Source organism: Meriones unguiculatus, chromosome 16, assembly GCF_030254825.1.
Source record: "Meriones unguiculatus strain TT.TT164.6M chromosome 16, Bangor_MerUng_6.1, whole genome shotgun sequence".
Lineage (NCBI taxonomy): Eukaryota > Metazoa > Chordata > Mammalia > Rodentia > Muridae > Meriones > Meriones unguiculatus.
In genome coordinates, this window is record NC_083363.1 from 64476355 (window position 1) to 64493891 (window position 17537).

A 17537-nucleotide genomic window follows, 5' to 3' on the forward strand; every position below is an offset into this window, starting at 1 on the left:
TGAAACCAAACAGGCGGAGTAGCCCTAACGTGAGCCATGAAATCTGAAATATGCCAAACCATGAAACTTTAAGAGCAAACTTAGGGTATTCTGTGTGTGTGTGTGTGTGTGTGTGTGCACGCTCATGTGTGTGTGTGTGAGTGTGTGAGTGTGTGTGTGAGAGTGTGAGTGTGTGTGTGTGTGAGTGTGTGTGTGTGTGTGTGTGTGTGTGCGCGCGTGCGTGCGCTCCTGATCCCAAGTGTTCTCTGCGTGGTGGTGGTGGTGGTACTTATTCTGGCAGAGGCTGGTGGCTGCCCTCAGGCATATTCCACCGTCATCCCCCACTCTGTTTATTGATGTACAGTCTCTCACTGAACCTGGAACCCACCAGTTTGGGTAGTCTAGGAGCCAGCAGGTCCCAGATGGGCTGCCACATGTGCCAGCATTTGTGTGAGTTCTGGTGTTTAAGCTCCAGTCTTCACGGCTGTATAGCAAATTCTCTATTCAATGGGCCATCTCCTTAGCCTGTTTCAGGTCTTGAAGAATTTTAGATTTCAGGGTTTCAGATTAGGAAACTTAAAGAATACAAAAAGATTACAAAATCTGAAAAACTCAAAATTTAAAGATTCTTCTGTCCAGGCATTCTGGTTAAGAGATTTGCAACCTACACCACCCATGAGTTCAAAACAAGCTGTAGAAAGAGCCAACACTGCCAAAGAAGCCCACGACACCTCAGGCATCCAATGGGATCTGGCATGGCAGTCCCAGTCTTCATCAGTCCTTTTTCTCTTTAAATACTAACCATGGGTTCTGGAGAGGCAATTAAGCAGAGGGCCCAAGTTCATTTCCCAGCAGCCATGTTTGGCAGCTCACACACCTAGTAACTCTAGCTCCAAGGGAACAGCACCCTCTTTTGACCTCTATGGTATCTGCACAAACCCACACAGAAAATTACACATATCCAAATATGAAAGCAATCTTTTTAAAGGATTACACATAAAAACCGTAAGGAGCTGCCAGCCCTGGGCAAGCTGCTCACTGCACTCGCTGCCCATGAACTTAGGGTTGTTTACTAGCTAGTTGGCGTAATGAAGGCGGTTCAAACCCTGACCAGCAAGATCAAGAAGGCTCAGTTACTTATTTAGATGCCTATCTAACCTTGGTTGTGAGTGACCCAGCTGCACTCTTACCACCAACTAGAAGCATCTAAGGGTGAGTTCTGGTCTGACAACAGAACGTTCTGAATTGCTGAATTGATTAACAAAGCTCGTGGTAATTCACAATGTCCTCTCCAACATGAAGAACAAGGACAAGAGGGAATTCCTCCTAGGCCCCTTACACCAGGAGAACGTATAAGGACCACTTAGTGCCTGCTTTCACAGTGACTTCTTGGTGATCCTGACTCTCATCCAGACACAATGCTAGCTGAGTCAGTTGCACAGCATCTTCTCGAGGGGCCTCAGGGACTGCAAGAGGGCTGTATAGAAAGCCTCACCACATGGGGCTCAGAACTCTCACTTTTTGTGCTTTTCCAGCCAGGCAGCACTGTCTGTCAGCAAGCAGAAGTTCTCGGTGACCAAGAGGTCCAGGAGGCTGTCATGGTCGGCCTCTGCATACAGCTTGAGCAAGGCCGTATCAATGTCTTCCTTGTAGCCATTTGCTACCTCTGTGCTGCGGACTTCATTCAGGTAGCTCATGAGGAAGCGCTTGCACTTGGCCATCTTCTCCTGGTCACCTTGGGTCAGTTGGTTCAGGTCTGCATACTCATGAAGAGGAGGGTGAGACCGGGTGAAGGAGGAGGAGGTGGGCAACAGGAAGGGGTAGAGAGAGATCAGCTCCCGGACATCCAGCTGGCTGCTTCTGCAATTACAGTGTCAAACTAAATGAAGCAGAAAGAGAGAGAGGGTACACATGGGCACACTAACAACACTGGAGGGCGGCACCTACAGGCACATGTCAATGGGGTGAGTGCATCCAAGTGACCACCCTAATTTGCTAGTGCCAGTGAAACGCTACCAAACATGATTCTGAAAAGAGCAGAGGAGACGAGGGAGGAACATATAGATGACTGGGGAGTACAACATCAAGATACTGCACTGTGAAGAAAGCCCAATGAGCCCTGGGATTCCCTGGGCAAGAAAGAACTGTGCCAAGAACAGTGTGGCATCAATCTGAGCCAGGACAAAAGGCATCTTCCCAATGATAACTCGAAAGAGATTTTTCAGTGATGCTTGAATAAGGGACTTTATCCTCCCCTGGGTCATGCTACTACTGACATCTAGTAGGTAGAATCTAGGGCTGAACACCCTACAATGTGCCAGGCATCCCTGCCGCAACACTCTCACAAGAGAGAACTGTCAGACCTAAGGCCAAGAGTGTCATGGTCAAGACACTGAGGTCTACAGGAGGGTTCCTGATGCAGGAAACTTGCTCACTGTTAAGGTTGAGGGTAACCATGATGAAGGAAGATTCCTCTTCTAGCACACGAGTCCAGAATAATGCCCACACTAGATAGGAGAGGTCCCTTCTCCAAGCTCATATGGGTCTTCAGAAGCACAGGCCCTCTCATGCCCTTGTGTTCCTCATCCCAATACTTAGCCCAAGTTTGCTCATTGATGTGAAGACAGGCTGAGGATCCCCAGAGGAAGACAGGTAGCTTGGGTCGCATACACAGACAACATGTGGGGTTTCTTATAGGTACCAACTGTGTTGAACTAGCAGTATGGCCTCTGGCACAGTTATGGAGTCTGAGGTTAAGGCCCAGGACAGTGAGGAACTTGTTGCAGCAACGTATGCCATGGAGTAAGAAGGGCAAGGTCAACTGTCCCTGTCAGAGAAGCTTGTTAGCCATCCGTCAGTCCTCAGTGACACTGTGAGAAGGTGAATAGCCACCAGCCTGAGGCTGTTGAGAGACTAATATGGAAGCGTAAGAACCCTGTTCTAATGACAGACAGGCCCAGCTGCCGGTCTCTCACCAGAGCGGGAGCTTTCCTAGGCACGTACTCAGGGACGTTCACCCCATGTCAGACTGACCCCAAGAAGCAGTGGCCTGTACCTGTGATATGGAAGTCCAGAGCGCTGACACTGCCAGGACAAAGCAGGGAGCTGGGGTGCAGATGAATGAGGGCCCTACCTCAACTGAAGTCAGTCTTTACAGGAGAGACAGTGGCAGCAACTGGACTGGCATAGATAAAAGCACTATTGGGAGTCACTCCTCAAGAAATGACTTCTTCCCTCAGAAACCTGTTCTCTACATCCCATTTTGTGACAGGGGAAGACGTCAAATCTGCTGTATATGTCAGCACATGCTTGAGCAGCCATCCTTAGGGAAGAGCAGAGGGAGCCCCTGGAAGGTACAACTAGGTCCCCTGGAAAATACAGGGTCTACAGAGCTTCCTATATATATTGTTTGCTAGGGAATGTTCTAGGGAACACTGTTCTTTAGGATACTAACTATAATCACAGCAGGTGCACCTTCTCTGGGGGTGCTGAGCCAGTCTTTGAGTGACCACAGTCACAGGAGCACACTGGTGAGAGCAGAGGACAGACACAAGGGCAGGTGTGATGACAAAGGTATGCTTCCTCTACATACGGGTAAGAAAAACCAAGAGCAAGAGAGATTGTGAGAAAGCAAATAAATGAGAAAAAAAGGAGAGAGGACAAAAGAGAGAGCAAATGCCTGTGAGGGCCCATAGGAGAATCCATACAGCTTCAAAACCAATTGGCATGGCGGATATTTGTCTTCCTAAAGACAAATTCACTTTCTCAGTGGGCCAACCAGGTACATTCAATCTTGAAAGCCTATAAGATGATTAAAAGTCATCCCAAAAGCCCTTGCTCTCTCCAAACACAGCTTATAGTGAAATCTTTGGAAAGGAGGTGTCAAGAATAAGTGTTTCTCAGAATCCACACTTTAACAGTTCTACTTCAGAACTCTGCTGCCTGCTACTTTCAATTCAGGAGCTGGGACAGTGGAAGTACTAAGACTGCTGGTGGAGCGCAGGAACCACCTTCTAAGGTGTGAACTACCACAAGCAGCCCTACCTGCATGTGGCCGTGCCACAATTTCCCCTTGAAAATACACAGATGATGGAGGTTTCCAGGAGAGGAACACTGAGTGACAGTCCTGCTACCAACATTTCAGATTACCTGAAGAGCTCTTTGGCTTCCAGGAACTGGAGTTGTGCAAACTGTATGAAGCCTGCCTGCTGCAGAATCCTCCTGTACATTACCTGTAAGGAGAGAGGGGTCAATCAGCTCTTGAAAACACCTTACACCATCACAGGGGTAGGCTGCATGTCATTCACATCCCAGTTTACTGTATTCCATGGAGATAAGAAGTTAACAGTTAAAGAAAAAATAAAATGTACTTGAGAATATGTTGTTTCTCACATATCAATATATGTTCAAGTACCTTATATAAATCAGCACTGTATCCAACAGAATCTATACACATCATTCTACATGCTTTAAGTCATGTATAGAATGTCTGTATTATCCAGCAAGACGTAAATCTAATATAAACAGTTCTTATACTATGTAGTTTAGGGAATAGTGTCCAAGAAAACAGTCTGTACATTTTCAATACAAATGTGAATCTTTCCTCTAGTGGTGCATGTAGAACCTCATGCATGCAGGGAAGTACTCTACCATGCAGAGGAGCTGAACACAGCACACACACACGCACACATACGTATGCACACACAAATATGCATATACCTGTATATATATATACACACACAAACACCTTTACACACACATACATATGCACACACAGATATGCACATACATGTACATATATATACATATATATACACAAACACCTTCACACACACACGCACACACTCACCTTCACACACATATGTATGCACATACACATATGCACATGTATATACATGTATATACATATATACATGTATATATATATCTATACATACACAAACACCTTTACATACACATACACAAACATGCAGACACCTCTATACACACACACACGCACGCACGCACGTACAGACACCTTCATATACACACACATCTTCATAGACTTGATTCCATGAACCCCTGAGGTACTGCTTCATCGCCGTTCTCAGTCCACCGGGCTTCTGTGGCCACTTCAGCCTGTGGTTGTCAGGTGGAGACCAACAACCTCAGGGGCTCTGTCACGTTTCTCACTCCTCTGAAAGTGGCTTTGCAGGTATTTCTCATACCATCCCTCAGATACAAGGATAGTTAAGCGTCATTACGACACAGATACATGGGCCCTCCTAGCCAAAGCTGAGGAAGTGCCACGTGCCCTCTCACCTAGAGATGTTTGGATCACATCAGACATACTATCTAAAGTTCTTGCACTAAATTGCCAGCTTACCTGTACATGGACCACTGCAACCCAACCTAACTGATCTGCAGGGCTCTTCCATTCTTGTAACATCCAACAATAACAACACACACACATTTGGGCTGGAGAAATGGCTCAGTCATTAAGAGCAGTGGCTGCTCTTCCGAAGGACCTGAGTTTGATTCCCAAAACTTACATGGCAGCTCACAACTGTCTATAACTTCAGTTCCAGGGGATCTGACTCCTCACACAGACATACATGCAGGCAGAACACCAATGTACATAAAATAAAAATAAATGAATAAATCACTGAAAAAAAAAAAACTGGGTGGTGATGGCACGCCCTTTAAATCTCAGAAACTGGGAGACAGAGGCCTGGTTCAAGGCCAGTCTGGTTTACACAGTGAGTGCCCGGACAGCCAGGGCTACATAGAGAAATCCTGTCTCAAAACACAGAAACAAAGAATAGCACACACCCCAGGAGCACCAGTCTCTTCCTCCCTTCCCCCACTGCCCTTTTCTGAGCTCTGTTAAGGTTTATCGGAAGTGGCTTCTGGACACATCTTGCTGCTTGTTCTCACGTACGCCAACAGCATCGTCTTGGCCCTCTGACTCACCATTCTCTTCTACAAATTCTTCTTCTGCCCTAGAGTGCCCAGAGGTCCTGGACTACAGGCTATGCCTGTTACCTACCTGAGTACCTAACCACCAGTTTATCAACTCCTCCATTTATTCAGGGATGACTGATCTTAAGGACTCCTTGGTCCACTTTTATTGTCCTCACTGCCCCAATTTTAAAGATGAGAACTTCTATTTAGAGATACGTTTTTACTAAAGTGACTAAAGTAATAAATGGTTGAGTCACGACTTAAAATCAGACTTCATCAACACATTCTATGGCTTCATAAGAACAATCTTGTTCTCTCAAATCAACTTTAAAATGTTTGTCCGTGGTGTATGAAGTGTGTGTATGTATGAGAGAGAGACAGAGAGCACTCGTGTGTGTGTGTGTGTGTGTGTGTGTGTGTGTGTGTGAGTTCAATTGGATTGCTGGGGATCAAACAGATTTCCCTGTGACTGCTAGGTAAGTGTTCCACTTCTGAGCTACGCCCAGTTCACCATGGTTTTAAGGGGCTCTCCAAGCATAGCAACAGTTCCTCAGGGGTCCTGAGATCAGCACACTGCTCACACTGCCTGTCTCTCCCTTCTCCCCAACTGTCTTTATCTCTCCTCTCTTAAAACAGCCATTTCTGACCCAGCAACCAGACTTATTATACCACCTTGTAATAAGCAGAAGGCAGAATCATGCTACCCAGTATGCAGTTCTGTTTCTGAGCCATCCTTGTAGGAAAAGAATCAAAAGGATCCATCAAGTGTGGGAGAATTTTTAGCTATATCCAGGCTTGCTGCAGAGAATTCAGTGACAGCAGCATCATCACAATATCCTCCCACTCCCTAGCCCCACCCCCTTAGTCCCCATCTCCCTAGACCCCACCCCCAGAGGGAGACAGAATCACCACCAATGTCACAAGCCTCCATGAGTCAGGAGGCTGAAGTGTGAATGAGTTAACAGCATTTGGAGGTGCACTTTGTGGGATGCAGTTAGGGTAGATGATGTCAGAGCTCACACACTTACTCTCACTATGGGATGCTTTGGGGTTGACAGATATGAGTTAGAAATGGGCAACACGAGCAGTAGATGTGTCCAGAAAAGAGGGTGGGGCCAGTCAATGAAGCACTTCACCTAGGCAACAATGCATCTTTTGAAATAGTGGCATGTGCATGAGATTGCAGACAGACAGACAGACAGACAGACACAGACACAGACACACACACACTCACGCACAGCTGTTTGCACAGCTCACAGAAAATAACCGCGACCTAACAAGAGAGTTGAACTTGTGGCATTATAGGGAGAAAGCAGAGATCAGATGCAAAGGAACAGAACTGCCCCCCCACACACCATATAGCAGGCTAGAGAACAACAGAACTCATGTGATTTCCTCAGGTATGGCTATGCACCTCTGTTCTTGTCAAAAAGAGCAGAAAGGGTTGGGGATAGGGGGAAGCAAAATTCAGACACAGAACAGTGAAGCTTCCATTAGAAAATGCTGCATGATTTGAGTGCAGTGCACATTGTACTTGTACAAAGACAGGATGCCCTTCTACAGCAACTGCGGTGCACGGCTACAGTTGCACACTGCCCAGGAAGCTCCTGTTAATTCTTCTGAGGCCCTCTCTGCCTGCACTGTGTGGACAAGTGAGCTAATGAAAGCATCAGTGGTCAGGAGCTTTCTGCCTTTGTGTTTGCTGCCCCCTGCTGAATGCCAGGAGGTCAGTGCCACTTCAGCAAGTAGGAGCAGGGATAAGAAACTCTCAGTGCATGGCGCTTCCTCAGACAATTAGGAATAGTGCTACCGCAAGATCTAGCTATACCACTCCTTGGCCTATAACCAAAATATGCTCAACCATACAACAAGGACATCTGCTTAACCATGTTCATAGCAGCTTTATTTGTAATAGCCAGAAGCTGGAAATGGAGGAATGGATACATAAATTGTGTTACATTTACACAATGGAATATTATTCAGCAATTAAAAACAAGGAATTCATGAAATTTGCAGGCAAATAGTAGGAACTAGAAAAGATCATCTTGACTGAAGTATCCCAGGAGCAGAAAGACACATATGGGATAAACTTACTTATAAGTGGATATTAGACATATACTATAGGATAATCATACTAAAATCTGTACAACTAAAGAAGCTAATCAAGAAAGTGGACCCTGGGTAAGATGCTCAATCCTCATTCAGAATGGCAAACAGGATAGACATCAGAAGAGGGAGAAAACAGGCAACAGGATACCACAGAGGGCCTCTGAAAGACTCTACCCAGCAGGGTCTTAAAGCAGATGCTGAGACTCATAGCCAAACTAGGCAGAGAGCAGGGACTCTTATGAAAGAAGGGCAAGATAAATAGACCTGGAGGGCACAGGAGTTCTACAAGGAGAGCAATAGAACCAAAACATCTAGACACAGGGCTCTTTTTCTGACACTGATACTCCAACCATACATGGAGATAACCTGGAACCCCTGTAGCCCATGGCAGCTCAGTCTCTAAGTGGGTTCCTTAGCAAGGAAAACAGGGGCTGTCTCTGACATGAACTCAGTAGCTGGCTCTTTGATCACCTCCCCCTAAGGAGAGAGCAGCCTTACCAGGCCACAGAGGAAGGCAATGCAAACAGTCCTGATAAAACCAGATAGGCTAGGGTCAGAGGGAAGGGGAGGAGGACCTCCCCTATCAGTGGACTGGGGAAGAGTCAAGGGAGAAGAGGGAGGGAGGATGGGACTAGGAAGGTACAAGGGAGGGGGCTGCAGCTGGGATACAAAGTGAATAAATTGTAATTGAAAAAAATGAAGTAATTAATGAAAAAAAAAAAAAGAATGTCTCAGTGTTTACACATAGAGACCTCTCCTTCAAAATCCCCAAAGTATTTATGACACATGCCCTTTCCATTCACTGGCACAAGCTACTCTTTGCTTTATGAGGCAACTTATATCCAAACACATCTTTTCTGCCACAGCAACCAATCATGGGTAAAATCTGACTGGCTTTCGTCTCTAAGAACTCTTACTGATTGATTCAGATGATAACAGAGAACGTCTGTGCACCATTACAGTTTTGGTTTGTTCGTGGAGTTTTGTTGTTGCACTTTTGCAGCACTAGGGATGAACCTACAGCCTCACTCATGTTAGGCAAGAGACATACATCACTTTTAACTTTGAGACAGGGTTACCCTAAATTCCAAGGCTGGTACTGAACTCAGTCTGTACCTCAGGTAGGCCTTGAACTTGAGGTCCACTAGCCTCAAGCTTCTAAATAGCTTCTGAATAGCTTTACAGGTCTATGCCTCCAGGTTCAGCTAACACACTTTAGCACCCTCAAATATGTAGAACGTCCTTAATGACACATCCAATCAAGTAGGAATTTTAGGGAATGTGATTGATACTGATTGCATTTATCGTATCAGTAACATTTAAAGTTAACATGTTTTCAGTGTACTGCATGTTTTCTTCTGGCCAGGTGTGATGATTTGTGCCTGTGGTTCCTGTACTTGGAAAGTGGAAGTTTCCTAAGGGAATAAAGTGGCTGAGCTCCTTTATCCACACTGTGGGCAAAATACTGCCTACAGATGATAACAGAAAACAAAACAGTACAAAAAAACCCGGGGGGGGGGGGGCAGCAATCTTTTGACATTGTGACATAATATGTGACCTACAAATGTATTGGTAAATATATTTATAGCTATCCTGGAGGTATGTGGCCTCTGCTGTCGACAGGGAGGACCCGCATGAAAATTAATTCAACCTAGCCTCAAAAAATACAAACTCTAAAATCAGAGACCAGTTGGCCTGACCTAACTCTGCCAGTTTATAAGAATCATGTTTATAACTGTTCTTAGGTGGTAACTGAAGAAGGGAGTTGACTTCAAATACGCCTAGTGTATCAATGGAGAAACTGACAAGCTGACCTTCCCAGCTGGCTGTACAATCTCAATTGGGCCTTTTGGTTGCTCTGCAGCCTGCTTTCTCGGCTACAGAATGTAAGATGTTTTGAAAACATTACACAATGGCACAAAAGCTCTGTGCATAGTCTTACACAGAGTGAGCCCAACGCGTGTGGGAATGCTTTCTAGCTTGCGCTTACGGGCATGCTTTCTTGCGATCAGTTCATTACCAACCTGAAATTTCTCTTTTGGAATGTTCCTCCGGGCTCCTTTTGCCAAGACCAAAGCCTCCTCCACTCTCCGGTTTGCTAACAGATCCTGTATTTGTTTTTCCAGAGGTAATGGAACCAAGATGTAAACTCCTTTACTAGTGGCAACAATCACTCTTCCTGAGGGAAGAAAAGAAAAACATTAACATGGTTGGAAAGGGAAAAGCATTTCCTCCCTCAATACATTCCTGCTTCCTCACACTGGGCTCTTATCTGACCTACTAATCCCTCCCTCCAGCTTTTCCAATACCACTCCACATGAAATTATGGAATGATGCCCCCCTTTCTTCCACCCACACGACAGCTGTTGGGAAGGTAAACTTTAATGTCATACTGCTAAAGAATAAAACGTGCTCTTTATCCCTTTTCTATGTGAAAGTGCCTATTGATTTTGAAACCTGCAAGGACACACATGATACAGAGTCCAATGAAGCTGCAGAGCTCCATCGTGAAACATCAAAATCTCACTGAAAATCTTTTCTTTCCTTTACATAAACTAAGATTTTAATGTAATATTTTGAACTATGAAATAATATTTTATGCTTCCCTTACATCCATTTACCACCTAGCTTTTCTGCTCACTTACTGATCTCCCTGCCATCCTGCCACCTCTTTTTGTCTAAGCCTTGTACTCAAGGCTTATCAGCTGCAGTTCTCAACTTGTGGGTCACAACAACCCTTTCAAGGGGGTTGTCTAAGACAATCGGAAAACACAGATATTTACAAATCATAACAGTAGCATAATTACAGTTATGAAGTGATTTTATGATTGGGGCTCACCACAACACGAGGAACTGTATTATAGGGTCACAGCATGAGGAAGGCTGAGAACCACTGATCTACAGGAAGCCTGTGAAAAGAGTCAGGACTTCGGTCAAAGCTAGCGCCTTTCACTGAGCTTTCAAGTTAAACTCTGACCATTCTCTTAACACTGCAGTCCCTCTTCAAAGGAAGTAAGTTAACGTATTTTTTTCTGTCTCCTGTAGAAGAATTAGAATGTATTTCCTTGCTTTCTGTCAGGGTCTGGACCTCTGCTTGGAGCCACTCTTCCCAAGAGCTTCTGCTCCAGTACAAGACAGGTTATCCTGGTCTCCTCTATGTCCATAACCCCTGTGCAAGTCTGAAGCACATAGCATTACAGTCTTGTAACCTGAGCATGCAGTCATCCCCCTATGTCTACAGATTACATGTCTGCAGGTTCAATCCACCAGGGATCATGGAGAGATTTTTTTCCTTTGCCATTATTCTCTAAACAATAAATCAAGTAACAACTACTTAAATAGCATTTTCATGGCTTTAAATAGCTTAGAGGTGATTTAAAACCAGTAAGAGTATACGTGTAGGTTCTAGGTTAATACTAAGCCAAGCCATTGAAGCAGCTGAAATATCCATGTATTTTACTATTCAAAATGGGATCCTGCCATCTTTCCATGTATGTACCAAGAGATGACTGCAATCCATGTGTCAGTCTGGACCTGACCACATCATGGCGGGGCTACATTTCTTACTGAGGTTCTATCCCTAGCACCTCAGACACGAGGCAGGCAATGCTTGGCTTGGAGAACAAAAAGACCATCAAAAGGCAAGAACGAGGAATAAATCTAGGCTTATGCTCAAAGCCATTCTGTGGACAAGTCGGGAACATGAAGATGGGCGGCTGTGGTAGTAAGAAAAGGGCCCCCATAGGCTCCTGGGGAGTTGTGCTATGAGGAGGCGTGGCCTTATTGGAACAGGTGTGGCTTTGTTGGAGGTAGAATTTCACTGGGAGTGGGCTTTGAGGTCTCATATGCTCAAGACAGGCCTACTGGCTCAGTGTTTCTTCCTACAGCCTGCAGATGAGGAGCTGCACTCTCAGCTCCTCCAGCACCATGTCTGCCTGCAGGCTGCCATGCTTTCCGGCATGATGATAGTGGACTAAACCTCAAAAACTGTAAGCCAGCCTCAATCAAACGTTTTCCTTTAAGAGCTGCCATGGTCATTGTGTCTCTTTGAAGTAATAGAGAGCCTAGCTAAGAAAGTAGGCTAGCAGATGGTACTAAAGAGTGAACACTAACATTCTCAGTTATGAGCATTCTTAGGTTTGTGTTGAGGTAGGTCAGCATTAAATGATGCAGTATCTTCCATTTACTTATGAACAAAGCTGCAAAACAGACACAAGCCTTCAGTCTAGGTGAAGGGAATATAGTGGTTCATTCTGTCTCTCACTCAGTTACCTTGAACATTTAGAAATGCTCAAAATGGAATGGAGGAAAAACGAAACCAGTGCACATGATACCTAGGCCACTCACCAACTGTGCCCAACCACACTGCAGCCTCAATCCTCCACCTTCCACGCACAGCAAGGACCCATGTATGGGACCTCTTGTTCAGCCCTTCTCTGCTAGAAGGTTCTGTGTATACCTGCTTAGCTGACGCCTATCCATCCTTAAAAAATGTCACCCTCAGGAGGCCCTCCGTGGTATCTCCCAGGGGACACTTTCCAGGGGGCCGACTCCCTCTCCAGCTACGTCTTCAATCACTGTGGCTCTTTACTGAGATGCATACCATCTCACCCTTAACACTGTCCTGTGCTGTCCAGAAACATCTGTTTCTGTACTGTCCCTGAAGCTCAGAAATGAATAACACTGATTACCTTCTTTTCTCTTTTAAAGATTTGTTTCTTTTATTTGTGTGTGAGTATGTGTGTATGCTCACACACACATTTGTGCATGTGTGGGATACATATCTACAGGTACACACATACAGCTGTGAGCAGCCAGCTGTGGGTACTGGGAACAAATCTGCATCCTCTGCAAGAGTAGCAAGAACACTTAACCACTGAGCCATTTCTCCAGCTCTGTTTATGTATCTTCTCTCAGCATAAGGCCTAGCTCCTAATGGGGTCCCAATAACATTTACTGCAGAAAGACTACAGAGGTTTGAAAGGAAAATGTTAAGACTTCTGTTTCAACAGGTACCTTCAAAGTCCTGCAGGATGTGACCTTCCTTAAAGGGCAGGGTCTGTTTCTGCTGCTGATCCAGCATGCTGTGAACTGTGATGAATTCATCATCGAGTGCTATGACATACGGGAAGCAAACAGCTGCTCCAATCACATTCTCTGACCAGTGCACAGGAGCACGCTGGGAAATCCCGGCCACAGTGGCAAACATGCCTAGAAAAATAGAAAGAAGGTGTCTTCAAATAACCATGAGGTGTTCTTTGCCATAGAAATGACTGGATGGAAAGTAGCTCACTCACTCTACTCTACTACAGGCTTGCAATTTTAAAGCAGTAATAGAATAAACTCGTGAGTAAAGAGCCCTGTGTAACTTTACCACTGTGAAGAGAACCACCATAATGCACATCACACCTGCTTCTAATTACAAATGAGATTTTAAAATGTTTCCATTGAATTCCATGCCCTTTATAAACGACAGGTTCCTCACACAGGAGAAAAAAATTGCTTAGGAAGTGTCACAAGCTTTCTTCTGCATCCACCCCTCCACCTACCCAGCTTGCCTCTGTGCTCCAGCTCATTTTCACACATATTTACTGAGCACTTGTGATCTGACAGATACTCCTATGAGACGCTGGCTAAGCTTAGAGTTGAGGTCTGAGCACTGACTATTGGTTTCACCCCTTTGTCAATGAGAATGTATATAAACTCTAAGAACACACGTTACACCACATATGTTTTTGATTCAAGACAGGCTTATTATAGCCTTTGTCTATAATAAGCTTGTGTCAGTTATGTATACTGTACATAAGGCACTAACATTGGGGATTGCGGACATGAATGTTTTGACCAAGATGTATTAATCCATTTTAACTTTAATGTTTGAAAACTTCACACTATTGTTTCCAAATGATTAGATACCTCTGAAGCAATCCTGTGGCTTCTGTTATATAACATGGAGTGGGAGGTAAGGCAGCTCTAAAAGGGGACAAATGCCCCATTGCTTTTGAGGCAGTACACCCTAGCAGGAGCATGAAGCAGGACAAAGTCACTTACCTCATGAGCCAGGAAGCAAACCCAGAGAAGTGGAAAGGAGGAATCTAGACTCCCCCAATGCTTTTCAAGACCTACCCTAAGACCTTTCCTCCAGATGCCACCACCCAGAGCAGTGGTTCTCAACCTGTGGGTCACAACCCCCCTGGGGCAAATTGATTGACTTTTATGGAGCTCCCTTAAGACCACTGGAAAACAGATATTTATGTTATGCTACATAACAGTAGCAAAATTACAGCTATGAAGTAGCAACAAAATATTTTTATGGTTAGGGTCACTACAACATGAGGAAATGTATTAAAGGGTCACAGCATTAAGAAGGTTGAGAACCACTGATTGAGAGGGTTCACCCTAGATACTAAGGCTCTAACACAGGGACCCTCCTGGGGGGACACACACTTTGAGCACAGTAAACAGTAACGCCAAGTATACAAAACAGCACCATAAAACACCAAGGAAGTGAAGCACAACTATGAACGAAGACCAAGCTGGGAGGTTAGTACCATCACTGAAAGTCAGCCAAAGAGGCCAAAAGGGAGATGAAATAAATGGCTTAACTGGCAATGTGATGCCAACTCCACCAAGGCATGAGATAAATACAAACTGGCATGGGATGAGCATGGAGCTACCCCAGGGATTCTGTTGAATTCTGGGTGAAACAGCCATGCTCCAAGCAATGAGACCCCATGATAACATGGAGACCTTCAATGCTGTCAGTCAGGGTCACTGCATTTTCCTTCTCAAGGGAATCACACAGTACAGAGGCTCTGGCTAATGTTTCTGACATAAAGAGGGCAAAAAACAGTTGTCAAGAACCACAACTTCTGCAATTTCGCTGGAATGAAGGAGCAGAGTCTAACTTGCAAATGAGGTCAAGTCAAGCCAGAAAAGTGCCCTTAGGAAGAGGGGCACTAGCTAGACTCCTACTAAAGTGCCCCGGGCTAACTCTGTTCTTGACAAGCAAGTGATGAAGCCTGTTGCGCTGATAATACTGTGGGAGCCTAAGTGTTGTCAGTATACAGCCTAAGATAGCTGCAAAGGGCATACCAACTTTCAAAAGCATTCTTTTTGGCCATGCCCCTTCTAAGTCCAAGCCCACATGTGATCTAAGCCCAGGTTGGAGAAAAGCCCACAAAACATGAAGAGCAACTGAATCATGCCCTTGTCTGAGAAGCACCATCAGGGATATAGTGGAAGTCTTATAAAAAGTTTGCCTAACTTGTGTTGCAGGATATTTGATCCTAGTGTGAATGCCAAAGTTGTGAACTGTAAAACCCTGTTTCTTGTTTGGTGTGGTTGATTCCTATCACATACCTTTAATCCAAGAACTTTTTATAGTAAACAGGTGATTACGGTGTGGTTTACCCAGCCCTAGCATACACCTTTAACCCAAGATGTCTCTTTATACAGGATTTAATAAAGTTAACCCTAGGTCAAGAGGTGGACCTCGAAACCAGCTGACAGGGATTAAAGAGAAGAAGGGACTTTGAGTTAAAGGGTACTTAAGACAGTGTGAAGAAGTAGAAAAAGCTTTTAGCTTAAGCTCTGGCTTTAGCTTAGGCTTCAGCTCCTCAGCCCCCTGGCTTTTTGGAATTTGAGCTAGGAAGCATTTGGCCTTGGGTATATTGGCCTTTTCATCCTGGTGTGTCAGTTGAGTTAGTGAGCCTTTTGAGGTTTTTTTTTTCACCCAGACCTGAACTAAGAAGGAAGGTCAACTGGGTGCTTTCTATGCCTTTCTGAGCTAGATTTTCACCCCAGCATATTGCTCCTGAGTCCTTATTGGTAAAATAGAATGGTTTGGATTTTCATTTTTGTTTATAACAACAAACTTGCCTTATAAAAGGTCAAGTGGGATCTCTTAAGACAAGAGTGGTCACAAGTTACACTCAAAGAGAAATGCAGAAGAAAAAAATAAAAATAGGTGTCATGCTGAAAGGTGCATTTACAATCTTGACTTAATTTCTGGAGCAATGTAATGATGCTATTTTTAGAACCTATAGCTATATAAGATATATGTAAGAGACCTTATAAATAATCTTTCCAGTTGCTTATAACTGTATTCTTTACAAGCAGAATGACAATTAAGTAAATTGATTCATTTAGCATGATGCTCATGTAGCTGAGACATAGTAAATTTGGGCGGTGGGGGAAATGCACCCAGAATACAACTGTCCTTCCCTTTTAATCTAACATTATAACCAAGAGAGGAATGTGGAACTCTCTAACACTTTCCCTGTGAAGCCTTCATAACCAGAACAGCTAGAGCTACACTAGGAGACAGGGGGAATAAAAGGGCATTTCTAGGCACATATCTAAGTATATCAGAAAGTTAGTGTCTATTAAGGCAACCACGGAAATCAGCAAACAGAAGGGCTCTGCTGACACTTTGTGCACATAGTAGACAGTCATATAAAACACAGAGCAACTAAATTGGTTCTTTTCGTGGTAAGCCAGGAGACCATATACGTAATATCAGAAAACTTGAACGACTTTGTCTATAACCTGGAAGCCAGGGAACCTCAACTCAGAATCACAAAGTAATAACTAAAAAGGCCAACACAGTGGATCACATAGAACTTTGTAAAAAGAGATATTACAAGGCAAAAATTAGAAACAAACACCTAAAAGGTAAGTTGCAGACATGTTGGTATCTCAAATATATAAAGAATACCAAGCAAGTCTAGTGATGATAGAGGGTTTGGGATGGGGGTGGGGTCCAATGAATGGTAGGACAGTGCTTGGCATGGATGAGGCCCCGAGTTCAGTCCCTAGCACAAAAAAATAAAAAACAAGCCAGATTGAAAACACATAGAATAGGTAATCCCTACTAACCTAAAGAAGCACAGTAGACCCCTAAACATGAGAATTTCTCAACCTGCCCACAGGGTAATGTGCTACACTGCCAAAGATGCAGAGTGTACTCTGTTGGCCAAGCCTGGGAAAAAAGCACTGGTCATTTGTCACCAGAGAGAATATAAAATAACCCTTACCAAGGGAGACATGGTAATATTCAGCTCAGCCACATATGTTCATGTTCTCACTCAGCTATTCTAGAAAGCTCTGCTGTAATTCTGCTGAAAAAAACTATAAACAAACAAATGGTTACCTAAGGGAGGAGGCTAGAAAGTGGCAGGACACAGGCTAGATCCTCTGTGGGGGAGCGAGCACAGGAGTACTTGCAGGAGGGTACAGAGAAGGGAGCCTTGGTGTGGTAGCAAAGTGACAGTAAGGTACAGCATGGACCCTAACATGACTCAGGATGCAGCTATCTTAAAAGGGTGGGCTTCCCAGCATTGTCCATTGATACAACCTAGGGAAAATGGATAAGAGCCCAAGCATTCATGGTCTATCAGTAGCAGGGCTCTGAGGAGGTGTGGCTTGACACCAGATCTAATGCTATCAGATTACTAGAGACACAGCAAAGTAGTTCCAGATCCTACTATATTAGCTCACAGCAA

General features: G+C 44.5%; 1 protein-coding gene across 3 annotated transcripts in view; it reads right to left on the reverse strand.

Annotated features, from left to right (window-relative positions):
* The window catches only part of Tgfbrap1 (transforming growth factor beta receptor associated protein 1), a 44548-nt gene that overhangs the window by 11560 nt on the left and 15451 nt on the right, over positions 1-17537 (reverse strand). For all 3 annotated transcript variants that reach the window (XM_021652921.2, XM_021652925.2, XM_021652922.2), the window contains exons 3-6: positions 13048-13242; positions 10056-10210; positions 4129-4211; positions 1498-1839 (exon numbers count right to left, since the gene is read on the reverse strand). In XM_021652921.2, coding sequence (XP_021508596.1) covers positions 1498-1839; positions 4129-4211; positions 10056-10210; positions 13048-13242 — 775 coding nt within the window. The remainder of the gene's footprint in view (positions 1-1497; positions 1840-4128; positions 4212-10055; positions 10211-13047; positions 13243-17537) is intronic.